Source organism: Uloborus diversus, chromosome 5, assembly GCF_026930045.1.
Source record: "Uloborus diversus isolate 005 chromosome 5, Udiv.v.3.1, whole genome shotgun sequence".
Classification (NCBI taxonomy): domain Eukaryota; kingdom Metazoa; phylum Arthropoda; class Arachnida; order Araneae; family Uloboridae; genus Uloborus; species Uloborus diversus.
The window spans coordinates 117,682,494-117,700,578 of NC_072735.1; the positions used below are offsets into that span (position 1 = coordinate 117,682,494).

The window sequence follows — 18,085 nt, forward strand, 5'->3', positions numbered from 1 at the left end:
AATGGAAAGTTGTGACATGCAAATGACTATAACTACTACCCTAATTACAGTAGAATAAAAATTCAAATACCATTGTGAAGCTGAAGAATAAAACTTTCTATTGATGTCAACAATTTTCGAAAAGCTTTCCCTCCTCCCTTTTTTTTTGTTTCCTTTTGCAAAAACTGAAACTCAGCAAGCATTTTCAAGCAGTCACATATATACTCAATTTCCCTATGGAAAGTCCTTTTGGAGATTTTTTTTTAATGGTCTGTTCCTTTATATGATAGTAATTTTAAAAAAAAATTAAATCATTAAAATACAAACACAAACCTTAGTTTTTTTTTAAATAAAAATAATTATAAATGCAATATTGGAACGCTCTGCAAAATCACAAGATGCTCCACAAAACCACTGCAAATGGTTCTCAAATCCTTTGTTTAACAATTTCAATCCTGCATTAAGCTTGAATTTTTTTTTTTTTTTTTTTGTTCTCAATATTTTTTTTACGCTGTTTTCTTAGTTTTTACATTTCATTTTGTTAAAATTTATATTTTCTGTATTTTCTCATTTGTTAATGGGATCTTCAGGAACTAGGTATAAAGAGACGATAGTACATAAACTATGAAAATACTATGATTTACCAAGAACACAAAGAAAGCTGTAAAGTAGGGTGCTTTAAAGTGCTTTATTTTGATTTCCATTTTGAAGTGGTAACCCTGTCTGTGAGTCTGCAGTTATGAGCATAAGTAAATGCCCGCATCCCTTATAAATTACATTATTGCTCAAGGTCAGACCTTGTCTTATTGGAGCCATACTATATAGTCTGCATTAAGTCTTATTTTGTTTGATTCCAATTAATCTCACTTTTTTTTTCACCTTTTGAAGGACTGTAGTGATAAGAAAGTGATATTTCAACCCAGTCGCATTTATAGCACCACCGGGGGGGGGGGGGGGGGGGTCATTGACAAAGCAACACTAACATTATGTTAAAATTAAAAAACCTATTTTTTTATGGGGGTACACTTTCAAATCTTGCGAGGGGGGGGTCACCAGAGTCTACGCTACTGTTTAAACCCCAAGCTAGAAAAAAAAAAGGAAAGAGACACTGTATGATGAGAAATTGCAATAATATGGTAGATTAGGGTGTGGTATATGTCCACTTGGATCGATTTAGATTTGTTGATGTTATAGCAAAGATGAAAAAAAAAATAAATAAATAGTTTACAATAAAAAACAAACAAACAAAAAAAAGTTCATTGAAATGCATAATTATATTTCTTTCCAAAAGATTTTCTTTTGCAGAGAAGATTATAACATATTTTTTATAACTAGGTAACCAATTTCAAAAACCACAACTGGAACTGCAGCAATAACAGCATTAGATAGCTTGGTTGTAACTGAAAATAAAAAAATGATGAACATTAGATGTAAGTTGATTCCAAGATTGGCCAACCTCTTTTTTCTTCTTTGGCTATATTTTAAATGCACGTTCAGATGCACCTTACAATCAAAACACAACAATGCACTAGCAGCATATGAACATTACATTAGTACTGATCTACCAGTATTAACATGATTTGTGTGCCTTGAAAAAAAAAAAAAGTTTCATTTAAAACCTTGAAAAATATTTAAATGTATCAAACTTGTAAAAAAAAAAAACTTGTTTATGTTGTTTTTCGCAGAATTTCTCAGATTTTATTTAAGCACTCCGAAAATCCAATTAACTTTGGGATTCATTTTTTTTAAAAACCAGTGTCAAATTTAGTGTGTTTTGGGAATTCCTTTATTTATTGCCTTATTGTCACAATTATCCACTCATTGTTAGAAAACTCACAATTTGTAAAGATCTTATCTTTGGAAACTTACCAACATAAGCTCGTTCAGTCCCTGAAGTGTTTTTTTGGGGGCGAAAATTAGGAAATAAGGAATCAAAAAGTAGGAAAAAATAGGAAGAGATAGGACTACTCACACGTTAAGAGAAACAAGTTTAGCGTAAATTTTATTTCTAATGTGAAATAAAGTAATGGTATTTTTGATTTAAAACCATCCCACAAATAAACTAACAGTACTTTTGAAGTATTGAAGGGATTTAATGAAAGACCCAATCGCAAAAACAAAACGAAAGAGACAAGCTGACAATCGCCAATATGAAAAATAAACTGGTGGAAACAAAGATATTAATTACAAAAATATGAAAATAAAATCTAAAGAAAGAAACACCTTTCAACAATACAGTAATAAAATTTTTAAGTGTGACAGAATAAAATGCAATATAGCAATGACAAAAATATATAAAAAATAAAATAAAATAAATAAATAAATAAAACTCATATTTTGGTGCAATAAAACCATTTTTGTTAAAGATTTGTTTTGTCAAAAACGAAAACATTTCTTTGACAGCATCCATTTATCATTTGAAAATGCTAACACTTTCAGCTGCTGTTGTCATAAACTATGATACAAAAAGTAAAGCAAATATTAAATTAGTTTTAGTTAAAAATAATCAGCTGCTGACATGCATTCTTGCATAAACATGGGCAGATGTTTGAATTTGAAAAAAAGGAAAAAGACTGAAAATGCAGATCTAAAAGAAATTTGTTCTTAAATATGGGATATAAAATTTATAATGGTTTTTGTTGTTTTCAAATAAATCTGCATCCAGAATACATCCTTTGCTAGCCACTCCCGGGGAAAAAATCAAAATGATGGGCCAGTTTTAATTTTAATCAAGTAATAAAAACGAATAATGTTTTATTGGTTTGATGATTTATCTCTTTCTTGTTCCAAAATTTTTGTCACGGAAAAAGAAAAGGAAAAATCCATGCATGGTAAACATAAAATTTTTATCAAAGACAAAGATGAGTTTCTTATGTTTCTTTATGCATTAAAGAGAAGGCATTTGGTTTCTCTCAATCCTCGCCATACAACAAAAATATTCTTTCGGAAATTGTTCACGAAATTGAGATTGAGCGGGGAGCACCTGGCATCAAATGCCTGTACACAAACACGCATATATCTCTTTTCTCCCCCCCCCCCCCTTAGATCAGGCACAGTGAGTACAATAACTTGCAGTAGATACGCTGCATCGGTATAATTGCTGCACCCTGAAAAGAGCAAGAGTCTGTCAAAAAAATTTCAGATATTTAGAAATACTGCATTGCCAAAAATGCAGCACTTAAAAATGAAGAGCAACTCCTTGATATTGATGTTATATCAGAATAGAAAATATCCATTAAAAATATAAAAAAATATACAGTGCGTATTTGCTTGCGGCTTTATCCTCCAACTTTTAAAAATGTGAAGAAATAAAAACGAAATCTCGCATTTAAATTGAATTCCGATTGTTCTCCAAAAATCGGGAACGTTTTGCCCATCTAGGTTTTGCCCCCTTTTTTTTTTTTTGCAAATACTCTTTGCAAGGAAAGAAAATTAAATTTTATAATCATGTTCAAGATTTAGAATGAACAACAATCATATTTGTGTATGAAAAAAGTTGATTTCCTTGAGTATTTTCGAAGTGGTCCGTTTTTGCGAATTTCTGTTATCTGTCTCTTTTATTTTGTACTAACATCAATAAACTATGCACAGTGTACAGGTTTTTCATATTTTGCTTCTGACGTTCCTTTTAAGGTTTTACATTGCCTTTCTGTTTAAATAGAGCTCCATTGGCGAATAGGAAATTCAGCTTTTCCCGCATTTTTTAAACAGTTGACTGTTTACTTTAATTAAAGCTTCTAATTGACGGGTAAATAATATATAATAGCATCAGAATGTGCCAGTATCTCTGTGTTTATTGTTTTGATAAAACAGGACTGAAGTGGGGGCGATGAAAAGTCGATCAAAAACGCTGCTACGGCAAAAAAGTCACGAAAATTTAACTTTTAAACAAGCAAATGCCGCAGCGTTCCTTTCAGAAATTACTGTAGCCATTCGATGAAAAGCTCAGGATCCGTTTGTGTCTTTTACTTTTCAAACTCAAAACATGCAGAAAATTATCGGTGCGGCATTGTAAAAATAAGAATCAATGCACAATTAGAAGTGCTATACTAAAGAAAGAAAAAGTAGGAAAATAAGGAGAGAGCTATAAAAAGTAGGAAAAATAGGAACTCTTCGGGGTCTGCTCGTTCATCGCCAACAGATGCATGCAGGCTTAAAATTTCAGTCCTTTTGCATCTTGTAAATTCTAAAGTTATCTTTAAAATTAGAACCTATTTTAACACAGGCTACCTAAAATCTGCAGATTTTATTTTTCATTTTAAGTTATTTTTATTTATTAATTTTTTTAAAAATTTGATTCAAGTTATCAGACAATTGACCACAGCAATGAGCGCTGTTATTTCCCAAATTTCCAACTTCAATTTTTGACACTCTGGAAACGCATGTGACTATCTTTACGAATTATAAAGCTAAGTCTGTGTCTATAGATGTCTGTCACACGCCTAGCGCCTAGACCGTTCAGCCGATTTTCATGAAATTTGGCACAAAATTAGTTCGTAGCATCAACAGGGTTGCCACTCAATTTTGGAAAAAAAATTCCCTGTGTTTTCCCTGTATGAAAATAAAACTTGACAAACGAGCGTGCACTGATTATTTGGAAAAGAACATTATTATCTCGATAATTTCACCACAGGGTAAAAAACGAAACCCAAATTTCTAAATAAATAAGGGAAAATAAATACGAATTCATAATAACGGAAATAATAGCATGGTGGTTGAATATATTCAACTTTTTATTCAAAAAAAAAAAAAAAAAAACTTCTCTTAGCCATGAACCTAAAGTGTATAAGTGACCCAGAACAATGATTATTGACGACTAATTTCATACACTCTAAATTATCATGAAATTCAAGATTCTATTTTTTATGATAAATATTTTAATATTTACTTTTAAAAAAAACTTTCAAGCAAAATTACCATTTTTTATTTTACTTTATTACTGAACTTTATTAATATTCTCAGTATAATTATTACTATTTATTTAATTTTTGGTAGTTTATATACTTGGGTATTGATTTTTGTAACTTTAATTTAAGAACGAAAAAAATTCCCTGTATTTTCCAGGTTTTTGAGGAAATTTTCGAAATTCCCTGTTTTTTTGTTGATTTTTGAATTCCCTGTGTTTTCCCTGTTACTTCAGGTTTCCCTGTGGCGTGGCAACCCTGATCAAGGTGAGCACTTCAAAGCGATTTTTCGAAAATTCAATTTTGTTCTTTTTCTATTTCTTTTATAAGAACATTTTATTGAGCAAATTATCATAACGTGGACGAGTAAGTTATCATAACATGGTCGAGTCAATTATCATAATGTGTACGAGCAAATTAACCATAACACGGGTGAGCAAAAAGTTCTCTGTATTAAAAAATTGAAATAGTAATAATAAAACAACAAGAGGAATTCCAGTGACAAAGAGTATTTTTCAGCAAAATTTTAAAAGAAAATGCAGCCTTTGAATATGAAGCAATTAAACCTCTGAATATTATTTAGGGACATCCACAGTTCTTTATTATAAATTACCTAACTGAAGGCAGCTAAAATGTATTTTTCGAGCATTTTTTTAACGAAAAGAGTACCCAGTACAAAATACAAACCCATGACAAGCTTCAGCTTAATACAAGAAATTGATAAATAATCATAACAGTTTCATAAGGTCACAAGGACCACCAAAGCATGTTTTAAATAGAAAGTGTTAAAATGCTGTAAGAGATTTGAAATATTGTAATGAATAGTCACACCAGTAGTTCTAAGTGTTTGATTCTACAAAACAAAAGTAAACCAAATCTTTATTAAGAGATTCTAGAGGCATGATATTTAAAATATAAATTTCGGAAATGAGAACTATGGTATCATTGAAAAGTACCACATCAGACCAAAACAGTGGTTGGAAGTAGCGCGCTACAAGTAGCGACGCTACTGTAGTAGCTACATTTTTTAGTAGTTTGTAGTGTAGCGCACTACTTTTTTAAAAAAGTAGAGTAGCGAGTAGTTCGCTACAAAAAAAAGTAGTTTGTAGCGATTTCTGGAAACTACTTTTGAATCAAGTTAAAAAAAAAAACGCATTTTAAAACGAATCTGACTGGTGCAAGTCTTACGCGAGTAAAAGTTGCACCAATCAGATTCGTAAGACTGAAAAATTCGAGCTGACCTATAACATATAATTTTGACGTCATGTGTTGTATCTGTTTGACGCCATTACTTTGTTTGGCATAGAAACTTTCACATTTTCCCAATATTCGCCTTGAATAGAGCATGGCTTAAAAAGAAAGAAATGATTTTTTTTTTCCGTTTCCTGCAAACTTTGCCCGTTAAGCAAAAAGCTTTCGGTATTAATGCCATTTGCACATGCAGTCGAACTAATATTTAGTACCCAAGAAAGAAGGTGATATAAGCCCTGCGCTTCCGTTAAGAAAATTTTCGTGTAGCGGGTGAGGAATTCGTGTCAGCTGCAAAATTCGTTCCTCGAGTAAAACTCGCTCTATATAGACATTTCGCGTTAGTCGAATTGCATTGTAGCCCTAGTCCACTGTTGTTAAAAATTGCACATTGAAGTAAAGTAATCATTTTTAGTTATGTTTCATGTTTCGGATAATTAGTAGTACCGATTGGGATATTTTTCATTTTTCTTTATTTTGTGTTTTTTACTGATTGCATGTTGATATATTAACATATTAAAAGTCAATTATTAAATGTTGCGAGTTTTTGAGGTTATTGGCAAAATAGAAAAATGCTGTTATTTCATTTTATCAGAGGCGTAAGAAAAGAGATGGTGTCCAGGTCTGGAACCCTAGCTTGAAGCTCAAAAGCAATCAATTCCTATGAAATAACTAATGTTATCCTATGAATCCCTAACTATGAAATATAAGTTCCTTTAAAATTAACTCATATAATGAAAATTTAAGTTTTTCTCTTTTGTTGATGCACTTCATCATCTAAATCAATTTTATGTATATGTATGTCTAGTCTATGTAAAATTTAAATTAAATTACAATTAGATTTATCTCAATTTCAAGTAGCCGAGTTGCTCTTCTTGAATGAAATACTATTTACTGTCAGGAAAGGATTAAAAATTTGAATTTGAAGGTTGAACTCCTTCCACTTTTAAATCCTTTCTTGCAGAGAATATTCGTGCAATTGGTAAAAAATGTTTCGATTGACGAATCGTTTCAGTAAAGGAAGAAAGAATAAATAATTTATAGCAATATTCCATGTTCAAATGAGCCAATATATCAATCTGAAAATTTTGTTAATTTTTTCATTCAATCTCAAACGGTGTGTATGTGTATGTTATTTATTTATTTAATTTTTAAAAAGTAGCGAAGTAGCGACTACATTTCAAAAGTAGTTTTTAGTTGCTACATTTTGAAAAAAGTAGTTGTAGTTGTAGGTAACTACATTTGTGCTAAAGTAGTTGTAGTTCGCTACAAAAAAAATGTAGTTTTTCCAACCACTGGTCCAAAATGTTAAAAGGTTATTTTAATGAATCACAAAAGCTTTGATTTCAAACAAAAATCAAACTGGAAGTTGAAAATTTCAGTATGGAAAATTAAAGAACTAAAATGGTCTTGGAAAAGAAATACTGAGGGAGGTGTTACCTCAACTTTCGTATCAATAATTTAAATGAGGAATAATACAAGCATTTAGCCAAGAAAGGGGAGGGGAGGGAGTCCTTGAACCTTATCCCTTCCTTTTACATCACCAAGGTAACCTATTTTAAAAGAGTGCCGGAGTTTCCAAATTGGAACCTCGTCCCTTATATTGCCTGCCATCATCAAAGATGGCATACAATTGGTATTTAGAACTTCAAATTCAAAAAGTTTCCAGGAGAGTGATCACCCAAATCCTACAGAAACATCTCTACCTCATCTTTAAAGATCACCTAAAATTTTGTTTGTAGGACTTTTTTCAGAAATCACCGAACCTCTCCTCCCTCTTTTTATCACCAAAGATGGTCTGAAATTTCATTTTTAGAGCTTCAAAGCAAAGATCATTTACACAGTGGCATAGCTAGGGAGTGGCGGAGGGGACGGTACGCCCCGGGCGACATTTTTTGGGGGGCGGCAAATTCACTTTTGATGTGGAAAAATTTAACGCATTTTCCCAATAAGGAAATCACGCTTTTGATACTTTGAATTGCAAGGTTCTGGTACGACTACGATAACTAATTTGTCCAAATATAGCCTAAAACGGCTCTTTGGGTGGCTCCATTTTCACTCCCCCACTGTTTCGTTGTCTAAAGTGTGCCAAAGACAGTTTTAAAATGTGTTTTGAAGCCGAAGAACTTCGATCAACCGAAGACAGCTTAAAACTGCGCTGTTAAACTCTCAATAAATGTTACATTTTTCGGAAAGAGCGACCGAATATTCCTATTCCTTAACGTCAACAAACAGCTCAAAAGTGCAGTTTTAGGCCTTGAGTCTCGAACCATTTTAAAGGGATAATGCCCACCCCATCCCTTCACGTATCATCTTTTAGACTAATATTGGTTACTGAGTTTTTATAACTTCAATACCAACAAATTCATGAGGGCAGTGAAGCCCTGACCCTTCCTGTATAATGATTAAAGATAATCTAAATTATGTATTTAAGACATCAACTTCCAAACTTTAAAATCACAATGTCTCCCAAAATAGCTTAAAGTTGGGTTTTTGAAACTTAAAACTTCAGAAAAATTCTAAGGTAGGGACCCCAGATGTGCATGAAATAACGTCATCGCAGATAGCTCCAAATTTCGTTTTTAGAAATTTCTGAGGAAAGACCGCAACCCTCCCCCCGCTTTTTTTTCTCAGTCGTGAAGAGCTTAAGATAAGCAACAGTTTCGAAAAAGATTTGGGGTCGGAAACCCCTTTCTGAACTCTCTCTCATAACGTTGTTTGTCAAACAATGGCTGAAGTTGCGCTTTTAGGAAGTCATTTTCAAAAAGTTTCAAGGGCAGACGGAAAAACCATTTGACTTCCCAACATTTATGCAGCATTTGGAAGCTTATGGCGTCAAAGATAGCCTACAATTGTGTTTTTGAAACTTCGTCGTCCAAAAATTTTCAGAAAGCTCCTGAACACTAATGGACTAAAATTGATTTCTAGTTTGAAAATATTTCCGCAGGAAAATCCAGTCTTTTTTCGAGTTGCGGGAAACCTTTACACTACTACATACAGCCTACATTTACGTGTTTTTCAGTTTTGTGAAAAAGCTTTCCGGACAGCGCCCCCGAACTATCCCCAATATCTTGAAGTATTTAAAATAGCCTAAAATTGCTTTTTTAACACTTAAGTTTCAGAAATTTTCCTTGAAAAGTCCTGACCCTAAACGTCATCAAAGAATGCATAAAACTAAGTTTAATTTTTTAAAAAAATCTGGAGGGAGCTTAAAGCATCTTTTCTACAAAGGTTGCTAAAAATTGCTTAAAATTCCAAATTTTGACTTAACTTTTGGAATGCTTCAGTGGGACTCTGAATTCCTTATTTTTCTTCTGTAAGAAAAATAAGAAGGAAAAAAATAAGTTTCTTTTCTTGTTTATTAAAATCTTATTAAAAAACTTTTAACTCTTTAATGTGTCAACTATTTCCCATCATACAGGGCGGCAAATTGAGGAACCGCCCCGGGCGGCAAAAAGTGTAGCTACGCCACTGAATTTACAACTGTGTTGTAGAATTCAAATTTCAAAAAATTACCAAAGGAGTGTCCTCAAACAGCTTCACCCACCAACATTACCAAAAATAGTCTATAAACTGCATTTTAAAAGCTAACTTCGAAAATTTTTCGTTGGAGCATCCTCAACATGCTTGCCAGCATCATTGAAGGCCCAGTAGCAGAAACTTTCTAGCCAGTCTGCAACACTGTTTTGGGCAGTTGAAAAAAAATCTGCAGCATTATTATTAGTTTTATTTTAAGTTTTCATAAAATACACAAGTCCCTTGAAAGGTCAAGATTCAGATATGTTCCAACAGGCCAGTGGCCACTAGACCCGAAAAGTCATCATCATCATCATAGTTGGCTCGACAGCCCAGGGTGGGCCAAGGCCTTCCTTTGGAGAATCTTCCAAGACGTCCTACTTTTTGCCTGGGTTTTCCAATTTTTAACTTTGAGAATATCGAAGTCAGATTCAACAGAATCCAACCATCTCATTTTTGGTCGTCCCCTTCCTCGAATTGTCACAGGTTTTGCAGCAAAAACTTTTTTACTGGGTTTTCTTCGTTCATTCGAGAGACATGGGCCGCCCAGTTCATTCTCCTAATTTTTATGCTTTTTATTATGTCAGGTTCTCTAAACAATCTGTAAATTTCAAAATTGAATCTTCGTCTCCAGACACCGTTCTCATTGATGCCTCCAAAAATGCTTCTTAAAACCTTTCTCTCAAAAATTAATATCTTGTGCTCTCCGGTTTTAGTCAAAGGCCATGTTTCAGAAGCATAAGAACTGGCCTAATAAGAGTCTTATAAACCAAGATCTTTGTTTTTCTTGAAATCAAAGACGATCTGAAGATGGGGCGTAGTCCAAAAAAGGCCTTGTTTGCCAACGTTATTCGGTTCTGTATTTCTGAGATTGTGTCATTTTTGTTGTTAACACAGGACCCAAGGTACGTCGTTTATTTTTAGTCCTATTCGACCAGCAGCTATCTCCAAAGATGAAAAAGCCTCTTTCAAGGCTGGTACAGTCCTAGCAACTGTATCAATATCATCAGCATAGGCTAAGATCTGAACTGATTTGTAAAAGATGGTGCCCCAAGTGTTGATATTTGAGTCACGAATAGCTTTTTCCAAAGCAATATTAAAAAGAAGGCAAGACAATGAGAGACCCGAAAAGTCACCCAGTTTTAAAGCATAAAAGTGGGGGGGGGGGGGGTCCAGGGCCGATCCTAGCAGGTGTGCAGAGTGTGCGCCGCACAAGGGCGGCCAAAGCAAGGGGCGGCCGCAGGCCGCATCATATAGTTCTTATAATCAAGCAAAATTCCTCAAGATATTCTCACAAGATAACTTATAATAAGTAGAATAAATATGCTGATTTTTAAATGTTCAATTGTCAAAATATGTGTCGATTTCCCGACAGCATAGCATAGTTTAAGAAAAATAGAATGTTAGGGAACATTGTGTTAGTTCATTGTCCATTAATATCTACTCTTAACACACATGCTTCGTTTGGTTGCAAAGTTTGTGACAGAACCGGTAATCAGGCACGGATATAGGGGAGGGGAAAGGCCCCCTTCTGAAGCATGAAATGGCGGCGTCTAAAAGGAGCACCGAGGGCGACCACTAATGTTTACCCCCCCCCCCCCAAGCTTTTATAGACCTAAACAATGAAGACATATTTTATTTATTTAAAAAAAAGCTATACTGATTAGATACTCTCGCAAAAGCCTTTCAAACAACAAACTATGTAATAAACTCTGTTTAACAATCGTGGATGCGTGCAGAGAATGGAAAATTGCGACTCCCTTGAGTAACATATATGAATGACGAACTAAAAGTTGTACTTTTCCCCCTTTACGACAGTTTTTCTGATTAAAATCTTGAATAAACTTCCCGGTTTCAGATCAGGTAGGAGGACAGGGCCCTTGCCCCGGGAAGCAAATTTAAATGTAGCTCCAAAACGAAGATCCAAAAGGATGCCATGACCTCCTTGACGAAACTAAAGAAGGCTTAAAATTGCGTTTCTAGGACTTTCCTTTCGGAAAACTTCGCTGGTTGAACCATCGATCTTAAGGACCCAATTAAGTCTCTGATTCCCCTCTTCCACAATAACTTAATCAAACGTAGCCTAAAAAGATTGGCTCCAAAATCCAAAACGTGTTTCCAGACGACAGCCCTTCCTACCATCAAACGTCATATAAAATTGCTTTGGCATTTTTCGAAATCTTTGTAGTGGAGGACCCCGAGATCCATTCGCGAACATTACTACAAAAGACAGTCTCAATTAGCGTCTTTAGAGAAACCCCTAATTCCACCCCCTCTCACTTAACGTATTGAAAAACAAACTAAAATTGCGTTTTTCAAACATCAGTTTCAAGAATTTTCGGGGAAAGACCCCGGATCCCCCTTTTCTCTAACGCAATCACTATACCAGAAAATTTCATTTTTAGACGGTTCCGTGGAGCCACAGCTTCCTGCCAAAACTAGCCTGAAATTGACTTCAGTTTCAAAAACACAGTTCGTGAGGGCACACTGAACCCCCGCCCGCTCTTAGTCCCATCGTTATCAAACAATGCTTAAAATACGATTTTGGGACTTATATTTCTAAAGAATTCCGGAGGAGAACTGCCAGGCTTATGTAACTTTTTACGGCGCTAGGGCATATCCATTAATCGTCGAGGTGAGGTGGACAAAAGTCTATAGTTATATTTTTTAGATATTAATGTTGAAAAACATCCGAAAGATCCGTAGAAGCTTCCCAATTTTGTTAACGTCACCAAAGATAATATAAAATTGCGATTTTAGAAATATCCGCTTAAGAGCTCCAAAATCCTTTCTTCCCAAAAATAGCCTATAATGGATTTCAGTTTCGAAAAATATTTTGGTTCGGAATATTTTTACGTTTCCCCTATTGTTTTCAACTCTAGCCAAAAATGGGTTTTTGAAAAATTAGTGCCGAGAAATTACCGGAGGATAGCCGCCAGATCCCGTACCGTCATCAAAGACGGCCTAAATTTGCGTTTTAAACTTATATTTCGGAATCTTTCGATGGAAGACGATTGAATCTCCCTCCCTCTTGCAACGTCAACAAAGGTAACCCAAAATTGCTGGTTTAAAATTTCAGTTGCGGAGATTTTTCGGGAAGAACGCCGATCCTTATTAAGCTACGTTCTTAAAAAAATAGTTTCAAATTGATTTCAATTTTGAAAGAATTTTAGGAAAGAACTGCAACATTACTTTCAACTAAAGTCTCGAAAAAGTTCCTAAAATTGCTATATTTGACGTCAATTTCGAAAATTTCTCCACGCACCTTGAATATACTTGACTCTTTTGTCCTTGCAACCAAACACAACTAAAGATTAACTAAAAATATTTTTCATACGCTGATTTCGATAATTTTCTTGGAGCAATCCTCCTCCCCTGAACCCCTGACACCTCACCCCACGCTTCCCCCTTCCTCCGTCCCTTTTCTGATGTCACCGAAGAAAGACTATAAAATGCGAAAAGTAACAACGTATAAAAAGCACAAATTCGCAGATGGTAATCTGCCGAATTTGTGCTTTTTATACGTTGTTACTTTTCGTTTCTTTACAACAGCACAAAGGTATTTATTTATCTTACTATAAAATGCGTTTTTACGACTAGTAAATTTTGGTATCTATTACTTTCTTCAAAGATATAAATTGTACCTAAGGAGTTTCTTACTATAAAAATTTCTTCCTTTTTATAAGATCATTCTTCTGCCCCCCCCCCCTTTTTTAAATTCGAACTTGGCATAGAAATTTAAAGAAAGATTTATATAGACGTTAAAGATTAGTCAAAATATGCGAATTGCTCTTGAGGGGCGACACATTAGGTCTTTGCACACGGGCGGCCGACACCCTAGGATCGGCCCTGGGGGGGTCACTACTTTCATAAAAATAAATAGAACTCTGCACACAATGAAAATCAATTATTCAATTCATATTTATTTAAATGTGAAAAATTCAAGTTAAAATTGATTTTTGAATTTTGTTTCAAAAAATGAATAAATAGATAAATTAGTGAATGAGAAGTTGGCAGGAAACTACATTTTAGATGAATGTTTTGGTTTATAGCAGAGCTTCCAAAGCAATGACGATCATCAAATACAATTATGCAGATAATAATTCATTTTTCATGAAATTAATTTTAAAAAAAACCCAAAAAAAAACATGATTTATTGTACATTTTCTGTTATGAATTTCTGTTATATCAATGATTATAAATAGATTTTTTTAATTTGTAATGTAGTAATAGAGAGAGATTCAAAATCCTTGAAATAGTCAGTTTTTAGCACTAGCCTCTAAATCAATGAATATAGAATAATATTGTAAAGATAGTTTTGCATTTTTCAAGACAACAATTAAAAATTATCCGAAAAAAATGGCACATGTTGCACAATTTTCAACAGCATGAATTGCAATAAACATCCAATTCCGTTTATGAAAACGTAGGCACTTTAAAAGAGTCTTGCGTACCAACATCTTAGGAATGACCAAACATGGTGACTACGCCAAAAATTAAGATCTTAATTTCTAAATTTGTTGCTAAAAAATAATTAAAAAATAAAAATCCTCTTAATCCTACACTTAAGTTGAAACGTTTTTAGCGCTTTTGCGTCCAAAGCAATGAGGATAAGGTGAAATTTTAAATATAAAATTTTTCATTTCTCAAGAAAACTATTTTAAAAAATCCAAAAAAAAAAAAAAGACTTACTGCACATTTTAAGTCATTTTATTAGTTTGCAGTTAACTGAAACATCCAATTCTAATTTGTTTTGGAAAATGTATGCACTTAAGCATCTTATCTACTTCAATCTTATGAATGACCAAATATGGCAACTATGTTTCTAGTTGAAATGCTGAAGCATCCATCGCTTTTCCGGTGAAAAAACGAACTTCGAACGATCTTTTTGCCAAGTTGTATTTCTTTTTCTTTCTTTTATTTATTAATTTTTTCTTTCTTTTTGTTTTTTGGTAAAATTATCTGCATGCCGCTTGTTGTATCCTTCCTTATTCATCTTAGTTGGAAGGTGGTGCGTGGGTTTACTTAAGTAACGAACATCGAAACCGCTTACGAATAACACATACTTTACTGGCACAAGCACACAAAATTACATACATCTTAAAACGGTGAAAGCACTATTCATTCTCAGTTACAGTTAGATCTCGATCCAGTTTACATTCTCATACAGTCACAGTTAAAGTTAATAGCATTAAGACACTACATCCCTCCCCCCAAAGTCCTTATAACTACAGATCAAGTCTCTTTGGAGGCTTTCTGATTCGAGTTGACCGTCGAAGCACTGGAGTTAGTTCAGCAGCTGGTAAGGGCTTAGGATCTGGAGCAGCTGTAGGCATTATTGTCTTTCTGGATGGACTTTTTGGATCGGGGTACACCACAGGTGAGTTTGGACAAACATTGGAGCTAGCGGGTTCATCAGAATCTCGGGAAGCCTCGCAAACGGACTCCCTATTTGGCTCGGATTGAACCGTGGACGATTCCTGTACCCTGTATCAAGGGACTGTACTCTGTGACGTTTCGGACTCGGATACTGCAGTGTTGCGTATCTGGTCGATGTGTCTCTTCCATAACTGTCCGTTAACATCTATGGTGTAATGCAGGTGACCATCTCTACTGACGACTGTACCGAATTTCCACCTTCTATCTCCTTGGCGATAATTCCGTACAGCGACTCGATCACCGGTATTGAAAAATCGATCTCTGAAACAAATATCTTTTTTTCGTCTTAGATCTATCTGGTGTCGAACATCGGGTATGAGCAGATCAATTAATGTCCTTATCTCTCTCTTCATAAACATGAATGATGGGCTTTGTTGGGTAGTCATGTTTGGAGCTTTGCGATATTGCATTAAAAACGTGTTTATTTTTTGACGAAGGGAACCTGGGAAGTCAGACATCGCCCTTAGCGATTGTTTAACGGTATATACATACCTCTCTGCCTGACCATTACTAGATGGCTTATAAGGAGCACAAGTTTTATGTACAATACCATTGCATTTCAGGAATTTTTCAAACTCTTCTGATTTAAGCTGCGGTCCATTATCACTGACAAGGGTAATGGGTAACCCATATCTCGAAAAACACTCTCTTAGGCATTCGTTGGTGTTTGCAGAAGTAATTTTCTTCATAGGAAATACTTCAAGCCATTTGGAGTACGCGTCCACTACGATAAATAACATGTGTTCGAAAATTGGGCCAGCAAAATCTATATGAATTCTCTCCCAGGGTGCACTTGGATATTCCCAGTAGTGTGTTTTAACTTTTGGGGGATCAGCTTTATGCTTTGCACATTCTGTGCAGCTTCTTACCATCTCTTCAATATCCTTATCAATATTCTTCCAATAGATGTATGAGCGGGCTATGCCCTTCATTTTCACCATACCCAGATGGCCTGTATGGAGATCTTCAAGTACTCTTCTTTGGTAGCATTTTGGAATGCACACCCTGGATCCACGTAAGATGCATTCATCTTCTACAGCAAACTGGGCAGTGTCATCTCCCTTCCCTCTTACATGTTTCCCTGATTTTAAGGCATGATAGATGGGCTTTAGCTCTTCATCAAGCTTGGATTCTCTAGCAAGATCCTTTGAAGTAATTGGCAAAGTCTCAATTTGGCACATTTGAAACATAGATATTTCATCTCTCAGATCTAAATCTTCTGATTTTAAAGGAAGTCGTGATAAGAAGTCTGCATTACCATGCTCAGCAGTGTTCCGATATATAATGTCAAATTGGTACGCTTGTAAAAGTAATGCATAATGCAATAATCTTGTTGCTGACAATACAGGAAGACCTTTTTTGCAACTAAATATGGCAACAAGAGGTTTATGATCAGTGACCAGAGTAAATCTTCTACCTTTTAAGTATAAATAAAATTTTTTTATTCCCCAAATAATTCCCAAGGCTTCCTTATCTATTTGAGAATATCGCTGCTCCGTTGGGGTCAATGTTCGAGATGCAAATGCAATAGGATGTTCAGATCCGTCGGGGAAATTGGTGCGCAAGGACGGCGCCTAAGCCAACAGGTGAAGCATCTGTTGACAAGATAACTGGTAAGCTAGGATCGTAATGAGCAAGGACTCTGTCCGAACATATTTCTTTCTTGATTTTATCGAATGCTTCAGAACATTCCGCATCCCAATTCCATTGAACCCCCTTACGGGTCAATTGATGCAACGGATATGCCAATGTTGCAATATCTTTCGAGAATCGACCATAAAAATTTACAAGTCCCATAAACGACTGAATCTCTTGAACATTTTGGGGAGTTTTTGCCTTCATAATAGCTAAAATTTTGTCATCTGTTTTTGACAAGCCCTGAGCATTGATTTTGAACCCGAGGAATTGTATTTCACTTTGAAAAAATTTGCTTTTTTTATTATTTAACTTTAGGCCATGTAGCCGACATCTTTCAAAGAATTTTTCTAACTTTTCGCAATGGGTTTCTATATCGGGCGTAGCAATGCGAGCATCATCAAAAAATACTTCTACCCCATCTAAATCATTAAATACAGATTCAATGTAGCGCTGCCATACTGCTGGTGCGGCATTCACCCCATACATTAAACGTTTACAAATGTAGAGGCCTTTGTGAGTGCTTATTGTGAGGAGTTTTTGACTATCTTTGTGCATTTCCATCTGCAGATAAGCTTGACTAAAGTCAATTTTAGAAAAAACTCTACCCCCACTGAGTGATGAAAAAATTTCCTCTACTCGCGGCAAGGGGTATTGCTGGACTTTAAGATTTTTATTCAGCGTGACTGAATAATCAGCACATAATCGTATGCTGCCATCTCCCTTAACAATTGGTACTATTGGGGTCGCCCAGTCACTTGTTTCTGTTTTTTCTATAATGCCTTCCCTCTCAAGTCTATCGATTTCTTCTTCAACTTTATTCTTAAGAGCGAAAGGTACAACGCGTTGTCTGCAAAAAATAGGTTTTGCATCCGGCTGCAGCTCTAATTTGCATTTATAATTCTTTATTTTCCCAACACTCGAATTATCAAAAATATCTGCATACTTGTTAAAAAGTAATTTTAAACGATCATTTTCAGCTCCAATTGTTTTGACATGTTTGATGCCTGCCCAGTCAATATTAATTTTGTGTAACCATTCTCGACCAAAGATCGTGTCTAAATCTTGTTCTACTAGGTAAAGATTTAATTCCTGTTGCTGATTATGATATTTAACACCTACTGTTACGTATCCCAGAGGTACAAGAGAATTTCCATTGTACGTCTTAAAAACTAAATTAGTAGGAGAAAGTTCCTTTCCAGAAATTTTCCGAAATTTTTTTATGCTCATGACTGATACAGTTCCCCCTGTGTCCAGTTCCATCTGCACTGGTGTATCATCAATGGAAACCGAAATCATTATTGGAGGTTGTTTTGGTTCCTCCTTTAAGTTTGACTTTAGTGTCACTTCGTACATGGGTACGC

General features: G+C 34.8%; 1 protein-coding gene across 1 annotated transcript in view; it reads right to left on the reverse strand.

The window, feature by feature from the left end:
- Positions 1-1,014: 1,014 nt before the first annotated feature.
- LOC129222088 (protein ARV1-like) overlaps positions 1,015-18,085 on the reverse strand; it is a 59,574-nt gene continuing 42,503 nt past the window's right edge. The window contains exon 6 of the mRNA XM_054856520.1: positions 1,015-1,379. Coding sequence (XP_054712495.1) covers positions 1,291-1,379 — 89 coding nt within the window. The 3' untranslated portion in view covers positions 1,015-1,290. The remainder of the gene's footprint in view (positions 1,380-18,085) is intronic.